Source organism: Pipistrellus hanaki (assembly GCF_964339955.1).
Source record: "Pipistrellus hanaki genome assembly, chromosome: 2".
NCBI classification, from domain to species: Eukaryota; Metazoa; Chordata; class Mammalia; order Chiroptera; family Vespertilionidae; genus Pipistrellus; species Pipistrellus hanaki.
Genome location: NC_140504.1, coordinates 78,015,309 through 78,037,393, shown reverse-complemented (window position 1 = coordinate 78,037,393; position 22,085 = coordinate 78,015,309). Strand labels below are relative to the sequence as shown.

Genomic DNA, 22,085 nt, shown 5'->3' with positions numbered 1-22,085 from the left:
GGTCCCAGGTTCGATTCCGGTCAAGGGCATGTACGTTGGTTGCGGGCACATCCCCTGTAGGAGGTGTGCAAGAGGCAGCTGGTCGATGTTTCTCTCTCATCGACGTTTCTATCTCTCTATCTCTCTCCCTTCCTCTCTATGAAAAATCAATAAAATATATTAAAAATATATATATTAGGAAAAGACACACAACACAAACAAAAAAACAAAAACCCACGAAAACTGATTCTAGCACTAGGTAACTATCAACCCAGAAATACAATATCTTTTTTATATTTTTATATACTTATAGTACCTGAAACTTAATTTTAAATCTCCATTAGATTATACATTAACTTCTACTTTTCACCATAATGTTTTCTTTCATTTTAGTGTATAATAGTGGTAGGAATATTTTATTTGCTTCCTTGCCCAGACTGTTGTTTACCAGCAAGAAGAGTAACTGATACAAATGTATCAAATGAGTGAAATGATGAGAAACAAGCAGTGGAAAAGTTAAAACTGCTGAAAAGGAACAAAAATAGAAAAATTGGAAAGGAATACTAGAAGCCAACAATATAACATAGAAAAAATTATATGGAATGGTAAGAAAAAGTAAATGAAACAAAAATCTCAAACACTGAGAGGGGAAAAAAGATATGACGTAGAATAATAAACATTTAGGGTGAGGTGAGGCAAAAAAGGAACAACTTAAAAATAAAAGCTTTGTAGAGCTCATAACAATTAGCTAAAGGTGTAGTTTTACCATTTGTTAAGTTATCTTATAGTAATTAAAATATATCTATTGGGCCCTAGCCAGTTTGGCTTAGTGGATAGAGCGTTAGCCTATGGACTGAATGGTCCCGGGTTTGATTCCAGTCAAGGGTTTGTACCTCGGTTGCAGGTTCAATCCTCTGCCCTGATTGGAGCATGTGTGGGAGGCAACCAATCAATGTGTCTCTCTCATATCGATGTTTATTTCTCTCTGTCTCCCTCCCTTCCACTCTCTCTAAAAATCAATGGAAAAATATCCTTGGTGAAGATTTACAAAACATACACACACAAATACACACACACACACATATGTAGGTACATCAAAAATTAGGCTAATAATATTTTTTTAAAGACTAGATTTATTTTATTTTTTTTAAATAAATAAGATTGTCTGCTCCCTACAGGAACCTCTTCTGTTAGATTTCCCTTGTTTTCAGAAAGGTAGTATTGTGGGGATAACTTTTGTTTTTAAATATGTCTTGATGAAGTTTTTGATATCTAAAATGTATTCTGGTACAAATTCCAATGTAGTGGTAGAGAGTTTTCCCCAACACCCCAAGTAATTTCCTTCAGCATCAGCTGGGTGTCCTACAGTTTAACTACCTACCAGGAGATAGTGTCAGATCCCACACTAAGTCAAGTCAGTCCCACCACATTGCCACCATCCCATTTCAGATGCCAATTGCAAATTCAGGTTGTCACCTGTATCTGACCTGTCACCTGTAAACCAGACGTTCCCAACACCTCCTCCTTGGGTTTGGTTAATTTGCTAAAGCAGCTCACAAGGCTTAGAAACACAGTTTACCTACATTTACCGAACTGTTAAAGAATATAATAAAGGTAACAGATAACATCCAAATGGAAGAAATGCATAGGGTAACGTACATGAGAAGGGGCACAGAGCTTCCATGCCCTCTCTGGGCATGCCACTTTCCCAGCACCACCCCCTGGTCAACAACCTAGAAGCTCTCTAACTCTCATCCTTTATTTATTTATTTTTTTTTATAAAGGCTTCATTACATAGTATGGTTGACTAAATCATTGGCCATTAGCACTTGATTCAACCTCCCGCCCCTTTTTCCTCCCCAGAGTCAAAGGATTGATCTGAAAGTCCTCTAGTCCTGAGGTTATTTCCCCTAGCAACTAGCCCCCAAACTGAGGTGCCCTCCCAGAGTCACTTGCTAGCATGACAGAAGACATCATTTAGGAAATCCCATGGTTTTAGGAGCTGTGTGCAGAAAAGGGGATGAAGACCAAACATATATTTCATATTATGAGTCACAGTACCACCTATCTCCATTTAAAAGTAGTGGCCATAGTTTTCATAGAGTCCATTTCATTTTCTGAAAATTACCAAACTTTTCAATTCAATCAGAAATGAGACCATAATGCCTAACCTTCATTATCAGATTATTTTACTTCTGTAGGAATTTATCTATGTCCCCTATTGGAAAGAGGAAAAAAAAAATGTTTCTCACTTTTATAAATTACTTGACAAAATTTTGTTTTATTTTTTCCTAATAAAGCCTCTGGCGTCTATAATTTTTATGTGTTCTAAAATTAAGAGTGGTAGGTTTTATGAGTTGTTCCCTATTCAGAATTTTTGAGTGTTAGATGCTTGCTATATTGCCAGTGGGAATGGTATCCTTTCACGGGGTCAAGAAAAGCATTTTGAGAGAGCCATGCATGGGAGGTTGTGGTTTTATGGTAAGATTTAAGGTGGAAATAGAATGCCCCCAGATTCCCACTGTCCCATTGTTGTCAGCAGTGGGAATGGCACCAGGTGTTAGATCTGTGGGATCAGACCAGACCTAGGTTCAGCAACCTCTGTACTTGAGTTCTGGCTAGGAAAGAATTCAGAGCCATGAATCAAACTGTAAGAGGACATCTATATATATAAAAGGCAGTGACCATAACGACCAGTCGCTATGACGCCCACTGTGGCCAGCAAACTTGCCCATCAGGGGATGGGTCCGGCCAGCCAACCTCTCGACGACTCCCCCCTGCCAGTCTGCCCCTGATCAGACTCTCCCACCCCAATCAAGAGCTGGCCGCTGGCCAAACGCCCCGTCCCTTTCCCCTGCCAATCCTGGTCCCGATCAGCGGGCCCCAACACCATCAGCCTGCAGCGCTTCCCCCAAGCCGGCTCTCCTCTGATTGCACCCCGCCACCCAGCCCCACCCCAGATTGGCTCCCTCCACCCCATCAGGGGTCTTTATTCAGTGCTGCTTGACCTGAGGTTGTGTTGATTATCTAGTGTTGCTGCTTTTCTGGGCCTGGAGCTGAAATACAACCCAGGCCTTAATATTATCTCTAGGGAAGAAAGGTCAAAGTCTAAACTCTATGACCAGTGTTTTGCTAGGAGAGGAAAGGTTGCTCTTGGGATGAGACCCCACCCTACTATTGTCTGCTGCTAGGCACCTGGGGCTTTCGTCCCTGGTGGCCATCTGTGCCTGGCTCATCGAGCTTGCCTTGCTCATGTCTGTCTAATTGCTTACCACAGCATCTTCGTATGCCCCATCATGGAAAAGTATAGCTCTGTCTTCATCAAGTCCAGGACAAAGGCCTAGATCCAAAAATTCTATGCCATTGGCTCAATCCAATCCAAGGCTTGTCACTGCCCAGCTATCTTAGTCTGTATTCCCAGCTGCACTCTGTCTGGATCTGCCTGGTCCCACATTTGGAACGCTCAAGGCCAGGTTGCAGACCCCAGGCAGCTACTAGTGCCCACATGGCTGCTATGGGGAGAGAATGCACAAAGGAGGCGAGTGCATGTTACCAGGCAAGAGGGTATGAGAGCTGTTTGTTGAGCTTGGGTTATATTATCTCGGGCTTGAAAAGGACCAGGCACTTCTTCAAACTAACCAGTCATCTTCCCAAGCTTTCTCGGCTGGCACTGGATCCTCCCCCTAACCCATTTTCTAGATCTTCCGGGGTTCTGTGTCCCTTATCCAATCTGATCCTTTTTCCAGGCTATACTCACAGGTCTCTCTGGTCATCAACTTGGCTCCTATTGCACATGTGTCATAGTAGAAGCACCTCCCATGTGCCACCTTGGCTTCTACTGGCCTTGTGCCCAGCAGAGGAATTCCCCCTTTATTGTTTTAATCCTTTTCCCATTCTGCCACCCCCATCACCTGTAGGGAGTGAGCATTTGTACCCTGGGGGGATTGGGAAGCTGGTTTTTCTCCCCACACAGGGAGGGAGGGGTGTTAATCCCCTTGTCAGAGAGATGCTGAGATCCTCTGGGGTGCCTGTGAATTCTGCAACTTCCTAGGAAAGCAGGCTTATGCTTCCTAGTTTATTAGGTTTGATATCTGATTCCCTTTGCTCCCTTCCTTTATTAATATCTAGCTACCTATGCTAAAAGATCTCTTTATTTTACACTGAAAAATTCTCTGCCTGACCTGCCTCTAAACTAGCACTCATTCATTTACTTGTTTAAAAAATCTATTTGGGGAACATTCTTTCTAGTCATGTTATATATAAAAAATACAAAATGAAGATAATATAAACCTTGTTTTCAAGAAGCTAAAAATGTATTGCTTGGGAAAAACTGAAAAGGGAAGAATTCTATGGGGAATCAAGGAAGGCTTCAGAGTCTACGTGAGCTTTGAAGTGGGTCTAGAAGGAAGAAGAGTAAAAGTTTGCCTGGTCAAAAGGAAACTGAAAAATAATTATGTAAGCATTACAACTTTCTAAGCATCAAGAAAGATGAGGCAAAGAATGAATTTTAATTCCTTGACTTCATAATTAATTATACAACGGTGTCTGTCTTACTCTACATAGGACAGAGGTATTGCTGACTGTCAGGGTTTGGTCAGAGAGGAATCCCTGCAAGCAATGTAAGCAATTTCTTAGAGGAATTAGATCTTAATCATGGGACCTGGTTCAGCAGTCTATAGAAATTGTGTATAATTGTTCCCTACTTCTGGTGTGGGGCTCAAAGTTAGCAGGATTGGTGGCCAGCACATGAAGTGGCGGGTTGGGGAAGACAAAGGCACACTAGAACCCAGAAGGAGAAAGAGGAACCATGCCTTTCTCTTGTGGGTATTGAGACATTTTAATACTTTTCTTCCTACCTTCTAAGTTCTTCTGACTGGACTTAGATTAACGGGGGGGGGGGGGGGGGGGGGGGGATCAAAGTTTTAATACATGAGCATGGGGCATTCAATAAAAATTTCCAAGACAAAGAACATATTATGTTCATGGATTGGTAGAATCAACATCATTAAAATGTCCATACTTCCCAAAGCAATTTATAGGTTCAATGCACTCCCCATTAAAATTCCAACGGCATATTTCACTGACCTAGAAAGAACTCTCCAAAAATTCATTTGGAACAATAAAAGACCCCGAATAGCCACAGCAATCCTGAGAAAGAAGAGTAAAGTAGGAGGGATCTCAATACCAGATTTCAAGCTGTATTACAAAGCCACTGTTCTCAAAACAGCCTGGTACTGGCACAAGAACAGACATATAGATCAATGGAATAGAATAGAGAATCCAGATATCGACCCAAATCACAATGCTCAATTAATATTTGACAAAGGAGGCACGAGCATACGATGGATTCAAGACAGTCTCTTCAATAAATGATATTGGAAAAATTGGACAGATACATGCAAAAGAATGAAACTAGATCACCAACTTACACCATACACAAAAATTAACTCAAAATGGATACAGGATTTAAACATCAGACGGGAAACCATAAAAATACTAGAGACATCCACAGGCAACAAAATCTCAGACATATGCCAAAAGAACTTCTTCACTGATACTGCCCCTAGGGCAATGGAAGCCAAAGAGAAAATAAACAAATGGGACTACATCAAAATAAAAAGCTTTTTTACAGCAAAAGAAACCATCAACAAAACAACAAGAAAGCCCACTGTATGGGAGAACATATTTGCAAATGTTATCACTGATAAAGGTTTAATCTCCAACATCTACAGACAGCTTATACAACTTAATAAAAGGAAGATAAACGACCCAGTTAAAAAATGGGCAATGGATCTAAATAGAATCTTCTCAAAAGAAGATAGAAGGAAGGCCATGAGGCACATGAAAACATGCTCAAAGTCACTAATTATCCAAGAGATGCAAATCAAAACAACAATGTGGTACCATTTCACACCTGTCAGAATGGCCAACATCAACAAATCAACAAACAACAAGTGTTGGCTAGGTTGTGGAGAAAAAGGAACCCTCATGCACTGCTGGTGGGAATGCAGACTGGTGCAACCACTGGGGAGAACAGAATGGAGCTTCCTCAAAAAACTGAAAATGGAACTCCCATAGTAATCCCACTTTTAGAAATATATCCCAAGAAGCTAGAAACACGAATCAGAAAGGATATATGCACCCCTATGTTCATAGCAGCACAATTTACAATAGCTAGGATTTGGAAACAGCCTAGGTGTCCATCAGCAGATGATTGGATCCAAAAACTATGGTACATCTACACAATGGAATATTATGCTGCCATAAAAAAGAAGGAATTCTCATCATTTGCAGCAACCTGGATGGAATTGGAGAACATCATGCTGAGTGAAATAAGCCAGTCAATGAAAGAGAAACACCACATGACCTCACTCTTTTATGGATAATAAAGAACATTATAAAGTGATGAACCAAAAGATAAATATAGAGACAGTAAAGCAACAAGCAGACTGTCAAATTACAGCTGGGAGGGTAGGGAGATCTGAGGAAGATAAGAGATCAACTGAAGGACTTGTATACATGCATATAAGTACAACCAATGAACACAAAACTCTGGGGAGGGAGGGCATATATGGGGGAGGGCAATGGTACATGTACAGATATAATAATAAAAATAAAAAAAAGCCAAAATTTTTTTTTCCCAAGACAGAGATAAGAAATTTTTAGACAAAGAAGAAATGGGGTATGTGTGGGGGTATTAGATATAAGTGAGGATAGACGATTTACAAGTAATTGAGGAAGAGCGGAACATGTATGTCAGGAAAATTCTTGCTAGGCAACTCAGAAACACTGGGACTAACGGGACTAACCAGCTTGGAGTCTTTCTGCTAGGTGAAGTTTCTTAAGGTAATTAAACCAGGGCTACCCACCCCACCCACAAGTTGAGCCAGTGGATCTATAAAAACATGTGGGTGCTCTAAGCTACATACCCATTCATTTCAAGGAATGTTGACAGTTACATAGGCATATTTAACCACAACCGTATCAAGTATAGGACATTTTCATCACCCCAGAAAGATTCCTAGTGTCTTTCAGAATCCATTCACACCACTCGCCAGAGGCAGCCATTGCTCTGATTTCTCTTACTGAAGATCAACTTTGTCTGTTCTCAACCTACATAAAAATATAATCAAACTTGTATTCTTTTATCTGGGATTTTCCCCCTCAGTATAATGTTTTGGAAGTTTGTCATATTGTGTGTATCAGAAGTTTGTTCGATTTTATTAGGTGAAGTATGAAAACAACATCTTTGCTTTTGAACTGAATCCTCTTGTCCACACAAGAACATTTACTCAGAAGTTCTTGAGCAGGGCTTTGGGCCACCATCTTATCTCTGTAGGAGCTGCCTCCTCAGGGATACCTTTTCATCACTACTTCATTTTGAGGCACAGAACCTGTTGACTTTTCCAATCCTATAAGGCCCAATTTACTGAATTTCTAGTTGACTTAGATTATAATCCACAGGCTATATTCCTTCCATCTTTGCTTCCATAATCCCAAGATATTGCCTGAGCCTCTTCTTGTTGACACATGCTAACATCTTTATATTTTCTTTTAGTCATCCTAGAGTTATATAAGCTTTGTTTATCATGTGATCTGTCTTTCAATATATCATAGTGATTTTTTAAAAATGTTTTTCAATGCCTTTATTAGGATTATCCAGAGAAACAGAACAAAAGGGTGTATGTGTGTGTATAAAGGGTTTTTTTTTTTCTTTTTAAAATAATTTTTATTGATTTTTTACAGAGAGGAAGAGAGAGGGATAGAGAGCTAGAAACATCGATGGTGTGCCCGCAACCAAGGTACATGCCCTTGACTGGAATCGAACCTGGGACCTTTCAGTCCGCAGACTAATGCTCTATCCACTGAGCCAAACCGGTCTCGGTTGTAAAGGGATTTTTTAAAAGAAATTGGCTCACATGATTATGGAGACTGATAAGTTCAAAATCTGCAGGGTGGGCCAGTAGTCTGCAGACGCAGAAAAGAGTCTATGTTGTGGGTCAAGTCCAAGGCTGTCTGCTGGCAGGATTCCCTCCTGTTCAAAGGAGGTCAGTCAGCCTTTTTTTTTCACACCCTCACCTGACTGGATGAGGCCCACCCACATCATGGAGGGCAATCTGCTTTACTCAAAGTCCACCAATTTAAGAGTCACTCATATCCAAAAATACCTTCATAGGAACATCCATAAAAATGTCTAACCAAACATCTGGGCACCAAAGCCCAGCGAGGTTGACATATAAAATTAGTAATCACTGGCTTTCTAGCTGTAGTATATATTTGACTTTGTCCCTTATTGCCTGCTTACTAATAAGGCAGTTCTGCATTTTATTATTTATTTGATATATTTTTATTGATTTCAGAGAGGAAGGGCAAGGGAGTGTGTGCGGAAGAGAGGCAAAACATCAGTGACGAGAGAATCATTGATCAGCTGCCTCCTACACACTCCTTACCAGGGATTGAGCTGCAACTGGGGCATGTGCCCTGACTGGGAATGAAACCTTGACCTCCTGTTTCATAGATTGATGCTTAAACACTGAGCATAGCAGCTGATCATTAGTTCTGCCTTTTATATCCTGCTGAAACAATTCCACATTTGGTGTCAACTTCAGTATCAGTTAAGTTTTTGTTTTTTTTTTAAATATATTTTATTGATTTTTTACAGAGAGAAAGGGAGAGAGATAGAGAGCTAGAAACGTCGATGAGAGAGAATCATCAATCAGCTGCCTCTTGCGCACCCCCTACTGGGGATGTACCCGCAACCAATGTACATGCCCTTGACCAGAATCGAACCTGGGACCTTTCAGTCCGCAGACCAACGCTCTACCGCTGAGCCAAACCGGTTTCGGCGTCAGTTAAGTTGTTTTTGTTTTGTTTTATTTTGTTTTCTTCTAATATAACACACAGAGAAAGAGAGGCAGAGAAAAACACAGGGAGGCTCGAAACAATAGTGACTTAAATAAAAGTCTGAGCAGGTTTCTCAGGGTTGCTCTAGTCATCAGTTGATTGCCAGACTCCACTATTATCAGAGATTCAGGCCACATCTGTCTTCCACCTCATGGTCCAGGGTTGTCATTACAGCTCTAGCTATTTAAAAGAGCATACTGCACATTATTTTCACTCACATCTCATGGATCAGACTCAGTCATACGGCTACCTTTAGTGAAAGGCAGTTAAGGAAATTAGCCTTAGCTTTGCCCAATTAAAAATCTCATTACTACTAAAGAAAAATGAGAACAGATATTGAAGAACAATTGAAGTATCTGTCACAAGTTGGAAATCCCTTGATCAGAGAACACTGAAAATTAATAAGAAAACCAATTTGAAAGAAGTAGATGACAAAGGTCTCATGTGGCCATATTTTCAATGGAGAATTAATTAAATTTGGTAATTGATTGGCTCTGGAATGGGAAGAAGAACGTGTCAAGGATAACTGTGGTTAAGTGCATGCTACTTACAGCTCTAGTGTCCAGATTTGAATCCTGGTTTGGATACTTACTGAGTCAACTTGTACACCTTGCTTAACTCTCTTACCTGGGTTTTCTTACCTGAAAACTGAGACTGATAATTCATGTCTCAAAACTTAATTGAAAGATTGAATGAAATAATATGTGTAGCATCTAAGTTTAGGAAATAGATAAAGCAAGAATAAAGTTCTAGAGAAAGCAGATATTTAAGGGATAGGAAGAAGAGGAAAAGTACATAAGGAGGCCAGAAGAAAACTTCGGAAAAGTGGGAGATGGATTAAGAAAGAGTCACATCCAGGAAGCCAAAGTGGTACAAAGTTTAGAAGTGGAGAACCCAATAGTACAATTATAGTAAGCTAAGGACTGAAAAGAAGTCTTTTAACTTAGACTGGTTTTGTACTGACTTTATCAACAAGTTTCTGAGGAAAACATATCTACCTTTAGAGTTGTGGGAGCAAAATTTGGTTAAATGAATTATCAGATTATTTGGAATTTAGAATAATTACTAAATTACTCCAGATTATTTAGAATGTTAATGAAGTAACTACCCTTGATTTTCTAACTGTTGAGTCTAATTTGTTAAATTCTTTAAAACTATGATTTTGATGCCAGTCTGTAATGAAAAACCTCCAATTATGTCTCTGCTTGAGGTATTTACTTTCATTTATCTCATCATTAATTCTGTGCAATAGCACTTTGATAGGTGAAGGTTGTACGCTCTATAAAAGCAGGTAGCCCAGATTCTCAGGATATTGCTTCAGACCTATTAATTTTTAGTTCTTTACTAGTATATTAAAAGGGCCTAAAAGTATATAGTTATTCTTTACCTTCAGTGAGTATTTGTGACAGTTAGGAAGATAAAATGTATGCATGCGGTGTCCCCTGTCTTATTGCTCCAGATTCCATCTTATTTTAACAGTGGTAATATTTGCTTCAGGATATGTAGCACTGGGAAAGCTTTTAGTCCCTTTCCTGGTATTATATTAGGTTGGCAGTTTTTGTGCTAAATTAATTGGCTGTGTAACTTCAGACAAGTCACCGAGTCTTTGTGACTCTCCATTTGATAAGTTGGGTCAGACTCTTCACCCTGCACACTTCATAAGGTTTTATTAAGACTCCATGTGTGAAGCACTCTTTAAATTAAGCACCAAATAAACATAAGGTAAAATTCTTAATTAGACTGATCACCTGTTTCTCACTCAATAACATCAGCATTTAATTTTATTCTTGGACCAAATCCACATTCCCATTGATTCAGGAATATTCTATTCTACTAGAGGCCCGGTACACAAAATTCATGCACGGGTGTGTGTGTGTGTGTGTGTGTGTGTGTGTGTCCCTCAGCCCAGACTGCACCCTCTCCAATCTGGGATCCCTCTCACAATCCAGTACTGCTGGCTCCCAACCACTTGCCTGCCTGTCTGCCTGATTTCCCCTAATGGCTTCTGCCTGCCAGCCTGATCACTCCTAACTACTTCCCTGCCAGTCTGATCAACGCCTAACTGCTCCCCTGCTGGCCCGATTGCTACTAACTGCCTTTCCCTACTAGCCTGGTCACCCCTAACTGCCCTCCCCTGCCTGCCTGGTCCGCTTCAACTACCCTCCCCTGCAGGCCTGGTTGCCCTCCAACTACCCTCCCCTACTGACCATGTCCCTTCCAACTTCCCTCCCCTGCAGGCCTTGTTCCTCCCAACTGCTCTCCCCTGCAGGTCTGGCAGTTCCCTACTGTCCTCCCCTGCCAGCCTGGTCACCCCTAACTGTCCTCCCCTGCTGGCCTGGTCATCCCTAACTGTCCTCCCCTGCTGGCCTGGTCACCCCCAACTGCCTTCCCCTGCAGGCCATCTTGTGGTGGCCATCTTGTGTCCACATGGGGGTGGCCATCTTGTGTGTTGGAGTGATAGTCAATTTACATATTACCTTTTTATTATCTATATAGGATTCTATTCTATTCTATTCTATTCTATTCTATTCTATTCTATTCTATTCTATTCTATTCTATTCTTCTATTCTATTCTGAAAATAATAATTTCCTCATGGAAGAATGTGGGCAGTGTCCTCCATAAGCATTTCACCTTCTTAGTTTTGGATTTAGTTAAATTGTCAGTTAAGATACAAAGACTGCCTGAGCTTTCATACATTTTTTTTTTCCATTTTATTAATTATAACACTGTTTTCCTCATAAGTTGTAAGTGACCTTAAAAAGTAGCTTTGTATAGAATCTCTGAAATATCAATTGAATTAAATGGTTACAAAGAACCAATTGCAGGATTGATGCTCCTATGATTTTAATCTTTAAAATTAATACAATCATACTTGGTTTTAAAAAATGTTTAGTGCCAGAGTTTCTAAGATGGGGAGGGGATAGGAACAGGCTTGCTAATTAATATTGTAACCATAAGGAATCTTTAAATTCTGTTTCACTTGATTATTTCCCCATATTTACATCTGAAAGAATGGTAGCTGTTGCCTTGATGCTTTAATTGTAATAGAAAAGTCAGGAAGAAAGATAAAGAATAAATATATTAATTGCAGTAATGCTTAGCTATAATCTTAAATTTTTCAAGAGTATAGGCATGTATGATTGCTTTACTTCTGCATCACAAATTATAGGAGAGACAGTAGTTGTAGCTTGAAACATGTTACGAGGAAGACATAAAAAGAAGTTACATATCTCCTGATGATAAATCAGGAGAATTCATGGAAGGGGGGAAAAGTTACTTTCTGCTTTGGACAAAAGATGGCACTATTGCTGTGCTAAGTATTTCATTCTGCAATTTAGGCTCAGTCTTTTTAAATGCAGAAAACAGTAAAATTTAGTTATCTAATTTATACTGATCCTCCCAATAGAATGCCAGATTTGTAATCAAGGACCTGAAGAATGGACCAGAAAAGTGGAATTTATATTTCAAAAATTGTTAGCTTGTTTTAATAGCTAAGTATAAAAATAACATTCTCTGAGACTCAGAGATTTGCCATAGGAACAGCAGGACACCCTGCCTCATGTTTTCAGTTATCATTAAGTTTGAAATACCCTCCCTCTGGAACTTGAATAATTGTCAGGGTTATAAGATGTTTTAGTTTTTTGTTTGTTTAGTTTCTCAAGGTCATTGAACTTAATACTTTCATTAGGATAATACTTATTTTCTTCAAGTTATTACAATTAGGTAATCATTTTTCTTTTATTTTCCTAGGTCATTATATTTTACTTACTTGATAGTTGGAAAACTACATGTACTATAAATCTGGAAATATAACAGTAGTCTCTCTTCTGCTGGGAAAGCAGCACTTTCTCATGTTGTTTCTAAGCCAGTATCTTAAATGACTCTTGAGACTTAGTTCTCTATTTTTTTCTAAGCAGATCTTTCAAGGATGGAGAAATTTAGTGAAAGCACTGAACAAAAAGACAAAATGAACTCTTGAAAAAATGGCTTTATTATTGATTGTACAAACTGTTCTTTAAAAAATAACAAACATACTGCCCAGCCAGTGTTGTTCAGTGGTTGAACGTAGCCCTATGAACCAGGAGGTCACAGTTTGATTCCTAATCAGGGCACATGCCCAGGTTGTGGGGGTGGTCTCCAGTAGGGGGCATTTAGGGGACAGCTGATCAATCTCTCATCTCTCCCTCTCCCTTCCTCCCTGAAACCAATTAAAAATATATCAAAAAGTAATAACAAACATACAAATTAAAACACTTTTTTTGCTGAGTAGGGTAGGAGGAGGCTGCAGAAGAAGCCTTGATGCATTGAGAAAACACAAAACAATCCAGTTTTCCTTCTTACTTTGTGTTAGAATAAGAAAATACTGATGGATTCCTGCATCTAGACTGTAGATTTGCCTATCTGATGCTTTTTAAAGTTAATATTTAAATAGTTAACTTTTAAAAAGTAATTAAGCTTTCATCATATAACTATGTTGCTAGGTTATTATGTCGATAGAGTATATAATATATTTATATCTCATTGGAATCTAAAATACAGTACAAAATCTTATTTCAAACCTTTGAGGCTAGATGTGTTTCAGAATCCATTTTTTTGTTTTGTTTTGTTTGTAAAAAGGTAATGATGTACAATATTTGGTATATCATATTATCAGTTTCCCCAGTAGTGTGTAGGGCAGCCAGCACCCTGAAATAAAAAATAAATATGTTTTCAGCAAAATGTATGAAAAGTTATACCACAGGAGGTAAGTCTTGACCATAAATAGCTTTACAACAGTTTAGGTCAGATTTTGAGGCTAAATGAGTCTTCCACAAACTTAAGAAAAAAACTGTAGGTTGCAGAGCTTTTTGGCCTTCACAATAGTGTGTAAATACTATTCAGTCTACTCTGCGAACTGCCAAAAATCAGTAAGGTTTTCTGTTTGCAAATAGGGAAATTTTAATTTAACATATTATTTTTAATGGTTTTATTTTTTAAAATATGTGTTTTATTAACTATGTGGTTCAAGCACAGAATGTATTTCAGCCGATTCCATAAACACTGAAAGACAATCAAAGATTTGGAGAAATGTGTACAGCCAATCTCTGCCATAAAGCAACAGGGTATCAGGCATACATTCTGCTCCAAGAAAACCATCATTCTTTTTCTGTTAGGAGTACTTTGGGTAAAAGCATTTCCCATTCTATTTTATGCTGTATTATTAATCAAGATCAGTTTTATTTTCTGCAACAGTGTTGTGAGATAGAATCTTATTTCAAGTAGGGATAAGTCTAATCAGCACTTAGATTAGAGGCTTCTGGGGGGAACACATATGTTTAAGGAAAATGAGTGAAGGATTGTATTATGTGTCAAGTCTGCTTCCCCCAGGCCTGTATTACAGTTGGACATTGTGTATTGAATAATGTATATTATAAAACCTGAGATGATGTCTACTAGTTCCCATTTCTGTTTAAAGTATTAGGTTTGCCTTCTCCCTAATCTGATCAGGATAATACTTTTGCTTCATCTACTGTAGTTAGTTATGACATCTATATGATTAAAAAGCTCTGCTAACCCTCTTTTTAGGATCACTCACAATTCAATGGTAAATAATTCCAATCATAATACAACTTGTTATTTTGTAAAATCATGAATATATTAGTGGTGTAGTACAGATGAATAATAATCCATTACTCAGGATCTTCTTAAACCATAAAACTTACAGTCATTAAAAAATCATGGAGCATGGCTCATTTGGAGATTAGCATAATATAGCATTATGCCAAAATGGATGTTGTTTAATTAGTTGCTTGGTTTTCCTTCCTCTTATTTTAAGACAAACAAACAAAGAATAACTGCACGGCACAGAAATTGACAAGAAAATTGAGAACTCTCTGCCTTCTTTGCTATCAGAACCCAGATCCAACATGTCTAATTTTTCTTCTGTGATCCAGACTTACCTTTTTATATGGTCACTAGAGGCCCAGTGCATGAAAATGCATTTACTGGAGGAGGGGTCCCTCAGCCTGGCCTGCCCCCTCTCACAGTCTGGGTGACCTGGCGATCAGGGGAAGGGGCGTCCCATCATACCTCTGCTGCTGCCACTACCTGGGCGGCTGGGTAGCCGCCATGCGAGGCTTACCTGTGCCTTGGGCCAGCCCTAGGCTGCTGGGGGATCAGGGGACTGGGGGACTCTGGAGGCAGGTGTGTGGAGCAGCTGGGCCTATCTTGGGGCGGGCCAGGCCTGCGGGGCTGAGAGGACTGGGCTCTGCCATCTTGTGGCTGTGGGCACCTCCATTTTTGAGAGTGTGACAGTCAGTTAGCATAATCCCTCCTTATTGGCTGTGAGTGCTGCCATCTTTGAGGGTGGGGCAGTCAGTTAGCATATTCCCTCCTTATTGGCTGTGGGCTCCACCATCTTTGTGATGGTGTGAAGGTCAATTAGCATATTCCTTCTTTATTAGATAGGATTACCACAACTTTGCCAGTGTATTAGTGCTACTCCAGTCTCTCTAACTTCTTCTTCTTTTTTTTTTTTAATTTTTTTTCTTTTATTGATTTTTCACAGAGAGAAGAGAGAGTGATAGAGAGTTAGAAACATCAATGAGAGAGAATCATCGATCAGCTGCCTCCTGCACACCCCCTACTGGGGATGTGCCCGCAACCAAGGCACATGCCCTTGACCGGAATCGAACCGGGGACCTTCCGCAGGCCGATGCTCTATCCACTGAGCCAAACCGGTTTTGGCCAGTCTCTCTTAACTTCTAAATGTTTTTTTTTGTTTTGTTTTTACCTTCCAGAATTTTTAATTTCTTACTGGCTTGTTAAGAACTACTAAGTAGTATCTTTTTTTCCATTCTTATCTTTCTCACACTTTACTGCCTGTCTTCTAAATACATATACAGTCTTCTTTTTATGATTTGGATGAAACATAATAATAGTTACTAGAATCTGATGGACTGTTTCAAAACATGTGTGAATTGTTATGGAAGCAGATGATTTATCCTAGGCACTACTGTAGTGGGCAAAGTATTATATATTTATGTACTTATATTTATGTGTTAATTTTCATTTAATATATGTAAAACACATACTACATTTATCTTTTTTTTTTCTTTTTTTTGTAAGAGAACATTTATTGAGTAAATTATAGAGGTAGAAAAAGAAATTCCTAGAAGAAATGGGCTTAGGAAACGCATTTTGGAGGTAAAGGAAGGGCCCTTGGAGCTTGGGAGTGAGGGTGGGGGAGAGGAAGGGTGGGAACAGACAGGGGCGTGCTCCCAGGAGGGGAGTACACAGGAAATCCTTCCTAAGGGTTTTAAGGGTGGAGATTTTAGGGGAGGGCCTAGGGAAGATCTCAGTGTAATAGTCAGCAGCTTTCCAGGTGTGTCCTTTCAGGGTTGTGGACTCCACTGATTGACTGGCTGACACCAGGGCAGGGGGGCATTATTCAGTGCAGCTGGTCCTGACATTAGTGGTGGCTGGATTTTCTATCTTTTGATTTTTATTGTAATACCAAAAGTACTGATTTTAAATCATTTGATTATAGAGTGTTTAATACTCTAGCCTTAATTAAAATTGAATACCTTGTGCCATTTATGTATCAAAAGCAAAGAAACTCTTATGTGCATTTTATAAATGCTAATGTAGAAGTAGATTTACACTTTCTGCAAAACCAGTGTGGACCTCAGTATATACTGGTTCAGTTCATGAGAAAAATGCTGTCTATGGCATGACATATTTCTTAGTATAGAAAGGTCTTGCCTATATGAATCCTGGGAGTGATTTTTTTCCCCCTCACATTGTCTACTTTTCGTGATCTTTGAATACAAATTATGGTATTTTTAAAATGTATAAGTACTACCAGCAAAAGGATAGAAATGGTATTTAAAGAACAATCATAAACAGCAAAACAGCAACACCACTTGACAGGAATCTCTAATCTTTGCCCTAAGGTGTTGAGATTAACCCAATTTGTAAAAAAGCCTTTCCTTGTTTAGAAACTAATGACACCAGTTAAGTTATACCAACCTAATTTTAGAAAGATAAATTATGAATGTTGGAATGAAAACAAAGCAGAAAAATTAGCCAACATTGGCAACATTATAGAAATCAATTTAAATTTGCATCAAGCCAGAAACTGTTTGTGAATGATGATGCTTCTGTATACTTTTATATAACTGTAATGAGAAAGAATTATACTTACTTGATTAAGGACTGGCCTTGCTAATTGTGAAACTAGGATAAAAAAAAAAAAGTCTTTTTACTATAAGTTTCAGATATCTGTATTCATATTCCTATATTCTTTGCATAATACTCTACCTTTTTAAAAGAATGTCTTTTGTCCATTGCTGTAGTCAGTTGAAAGTGATCCAAATTGAGTATAGCTGTAACTTACACAATTGTAGCAAAATATACTAATGCCTTAGTACAGTGTTTCCCAAACTTCTCTCATGATGAGAATCACCTGGTGCAGTTGTTAAAATACAGATTCCTGAATCCCAACTAAGAAGTGCTAAACTAGAACTAACTCTGTCTTAGAGCACTAGTTAAGTATACAGTTTTACCTATATGTTCCCAAAAATTCTAGGTTAGCACTTTAGCCAGCAATCCCGCTGTTCTAACCTTAGCACCTGTTATCACCTTCCTTTCTCTGACTTTCTTACTTCTGTTTTCCATATCTTTGTGAATATGTTAAGCCCACTCAGATAATCCAGAATCTTTCCATCTCAAGAACCTTAATTTTACCACATCTGCAAATATCCTTCTGCCATGTAGATCTTTATTGTTAAATTTCAATTATTGGGGATGTGCTCTAATTGTTTAAATATAGATGTGAGACATGGAACTGACTGGACTCAAATCCAGTAGAGGTTCTGGAATATGATGATTTTTTTTTTTTTTTAGGTTACTGATAAGTAGAGGTTCTGGAAAGTGATTTTTTAAAAAAGTTACTGATTAGTAATTGCTCTGGGGTTATCACCACAACATCAAGATGAAAAAAAATTTTAGTTTTATGTCTCAGTAGATCACCTTGCCTCTCATTCCACTCTTCTTCTTTTTTTTTTTTTTTTAAATATATTTTATTGATTTTTTTACAGAGAGGAAGGGAGAGAGATAGAGAGCTAGAAACGTCGATGAGAGAGAAACATCGACCAGCTGCCTCCTGCACATCCCCCACCGGGGATGTGCCCGCAACCAACGTACATGCCCCTGACCGGAATCGAACCAGGGACCCTTCAGTCCGCAGACCGATGCTCTACCACTGAGCCAAACCGGTTTCGGCTCACTCCACTCTTCTTATTGAGGCTATCATGAACTTTCTTTAAAAACAAAAGTTTTTTTGATTTGAGAGAAATAGAAACATTGATGAGAGAGAAACATCAACATCAATGGGTTCTTCCTGATGGGGAACCGAAATGGCAACCTCTTGGTGCATGGGTTAAAGCTCAACCACTAAGCCACACCAGCCGGGCCTATCATGAACTTTCTTTACTTTAAAACATCCTGATTTCCTATCCATGCTTCCATCCTGTTTCCCATGAAGAGCTGAACCCCATCTTTTAAAAAACTAACTTCTCCATTTGTAATCTGAAACCTGATACTGCTCTTTTCCTGGATCTGCATTTATAAATATTTGTAAGTCTTCTCTTTCAAACAAACAAACAAACAAACAGATAAATATCTCTCCCTATCTTTTCCCTGAAGCTACTCTTTCATCTAGTAAAGACTTAATTTCTGCCTCCCTTTAAATAGGCATTCTCTGAGAGTCCGTCTTTAGTCCACTTTTTTCTTTTCTTGCTCTTTTCCTAGGAAATCCTACTTAGTCCCATGACTTCAACTATCACTGAGCCCTAATTTTTTTTCCCCCCCTGAAGGTCAGCTGCTCTGTCCCACCTCCCCGTACAAACCACTCAATATAGTAAAAAGTAAACCCATTTTTTCATCATGTTCTACCCTCATCCTCCTATCCTTAAAAGATCCAGAGTGACCAAATCAAGTACACTCTTGTCTTTCCCATGTTGATTGCTTTGATTACCATTTTCCTAGTCACCCAGGGATATGTTAGAGAGAAGTAGTTGTGAGGCTATAAAACATCCAGAGTTATTGCGATCTGAGTAAGGATTGCAAAAAATGTTAAAGTATGTGAGCTTCCTTGCCCTCAAATGCCGTCGCTTGCTTTTAATGTGCCTAACCGATCTAATGCACTTTCCTGATTGCACGCAGGTCTGCGATTAAGGCGCTGCGTCCTGGAGGGTTACTTGTGTACTCTACATGCACCCTTTCCAAAGCGGAAAACCAGGATGTGATAAGTGACATTTTAAACACCTGCCGTGGCGTCCTGCCTGTGAACATAGAGGAGATGGCAAGGGCTTGCTCCCAAGACTTCGCGTTTGCTCCCACTGGCCAGGAGTGTGGGCTCTTGGTGATCCCAGAAAAGGGCAGAGTGTGGGGCCCGATGTACGTAGCCAAATTGAAAAAATCATGGACTGTATGAACTTGGTGATGTGCATTTTGGAAACTATGTCAATGTACTATTGTATTTATTTTTCTAGGTGCTCTACATGTGAACATTTAAGAAATTATGGAGTCAGTTTCCTTGGATCTGTTTTGGAATCCTACGTAGTACTCTAGCGTCTCAGCGTTTAGGCTTGAGAATTTTCCAGGTGTATATATTTTTCCTAGAAATACATCCACAGCAGTGATTTAAGGAGGTGCAGATGGTGTTTATTCTGTATAATAAAATTGCTTTTACTTGGCATTTTGTAGTTAAATTAATCCACGTGGTTTTGTGCATAGGATGTTTAGAAGTATATTCTATCCATGAGGTTGGTACTTTGAACCTTTAAAAATGAACATTTGCTGTCCCTTTTATGATTTTTCTCCTTATCAAATATACAGATTCTTTGAGAGTTTTCTTCCCCCCCTTTTTTTAAGAACTGATTGGTATTCTAAGACTAACTTCTTAAGCAGCTCTATTTCTAGTTCTAGCAAAATATGTTTCCTACTTAAGTTGTTTTTTTTGTTAAGGACTATCTTCTGTTTACTGCAAAGGTCAGTGACTCTACTGACACCAGCTTTATTTCTCCACGTTTTTGTATTCACAAATACAAATTGAAAGGGGGAATTACGTTGAAAGGCCATTAGAAGAGCAGATTCACATGCACATGTTTGACTTTCGACATTCAGCTTGTAGAATAATGGAGTCTATCCAGCAGACTATAAAGCAAGTGCTTGAAACAAAACCAGGATGATTAATAACTGCAATAACTGAACTATATTTGGAGAGTTTTGTTACATAATTGCAGTTATAATGAGCACCACAGAATCTGATTATCTTAAAGTTGCAATCTGGAGGGACTTTTATTTCACTCTGTTATGAAATGTTATACGAGAGTATGATGTCACATGTTAATGCACAAGAGGGAGACGTGTAATGAGAGTGGATTATATTATTACCAAAACCCAATACATTTACTAAAGTGGCTCCCTGTTTATATATATCTTGGGAATGTTGTACACATTTCTGTAAATGTACTTAGAGTTTTAGTTTCAGCGTGGATCATGTGTTTTCTCTAGAAATTGCTTCACTTAGAGCCCAAACATATTTTTTCCAAGTGTTAGGAAAAAGTATGCATACTTCAAAAGATTATATCATTTTGTAAATATGCATTAAAAAACACCTCTGACTATATAAATATAAAATTCTTCCAAAGTTGAATCTTTTTGAATTGCTTATTCTATTCTGTTCATGAAAATAGACTATTTACCCATTAACATTTTTTATTTTGCAAGCATATATAACTGGGCTACTGTAACTGGGAAGTCCGAGGAAGAATGTTTATTCTATACCTTCATTCCATTAACCTTTTATTTTTTTAGAATGCTTCATGAATTTGCATGTCATCCTTGTACAGAGGCCATGCTAATCTTCTCTGTATGGTCTCAGTTTTAGTAGATGTGCTGCTGAAGTGAGTGCAACCATTTTTTTCTTTATATCTATTCAATATGTTTAAAGAAAAGCTGGATCTCTTAGACTCAATCAGATATACTGGGTTAATAAAGAAGATTAATAATAATGGGAAAATGTTTATATGTGTGTGCTTATTAATTTTTTTCAATATGAAATCCTGTCTTTAGATACTATAGGTTTAAAAAGTGCATTCATTCTGGGTAGGTTAATCACAAAGTAAAATTCCACAGTGCACTTTATTGAATGCCATCATTTCACCAAAACAATGCCATGAAGCCTATTCTGAGTACTCAAGAGTGCTGTTGGATTAGACCATCCTATGATTACCTCAAAAATGCAACTACATATGTGCATACAAATATCTCACTTTATTATTAGCAATCATTATAGTGAGAAGACTGACATATATCTATTGACCACTAAATATTTGATTAAATATATATAACTTAAAAAAAGATAGACAGCTTTTTTGATCTTTTAAACAGTCTCAGGAGTGATCATTGTACCTACTTTTTGTAGATGAGAATACCAAGCTCAGTGCCATTCTTGGGCCCAAGATTAAAACTCGCTCCAAAGGCCAAGCCCTTGTCCCTCTGCACTATGCCGACTCACAAGATATAGGTTGTAAGAACCCTCAGGTTTTACCCACTGGCTTTACCCTTGTTCTCCATTGCTCAGTCTTCTAAAGCAATTCCCTATCCACAGGGCATCTGAGGGCTAGTCAATATTTGTGTTTGTTTTTTTACCCCAAATATTTCAGGGTGTGTTCTAAAGAAGTACTTCTTGTGATTGTCATACCCAGAAATATCCCAAGGACATACCCTGTGCCTTCCTTTTCTTTGCAGATGCTGAACTGAAGAACAGAAATTTGGAGCAGCCTTGCAATGTCAATTGAAAAGCAAGGAGTAATTGATATTACTTTCTGTGGCATTGAGTTACTTTCAAAATAGCTTTATAAAAATTTAGGTTGCTTACCAACACATTAACTTCTCTCTGCCATCAGCACACTGAACAGCCACTAGTTTCAGAAATAGACTATGAATATATGTAATGCATTTAAATGGTGTGTACTGAATTTTTAAAGCATCAGATACTATCTGTGGTTTGGAATCAAGGCAGTCGCAGTCCTTTTATCCAATTATATATATCCATCTAGCCTTATGCTCAAGATTGCATGTTATCCCCTTAGCGGTATTGTGAAAAATATCCTTTTATACAGGGTGAGTAGACATAAAATAATAGTGACCA

General features: G+C 38.6%; 1 protein-coding gene across 1 annotated transcript in view; it reads left to right on the top strand.

Annotated features, from left to right (window-relative positions):
- The window catches only part of NSUN3 (NOP2/Sun RNA methyltransferase 3), a 57,187-nt gene extending 37,562 nt beyond the window's left edge, over positions 1-19,625 (top strand). The window contains exon 6 of the mRNA XM_084875501.1: positions 19,091-19,625. Coding sequence (XP_084731627.1) covers positions 19,091-19,361 — 271 coding nt within the window. The 3' untranslated portion in view covers positions 19,362-19,625. The remainder of the gene's footprint in view (positions 1-19,090) is intronic.
- Positions 19,626-22,085: the final 2,460 nt, after the last annotated feature.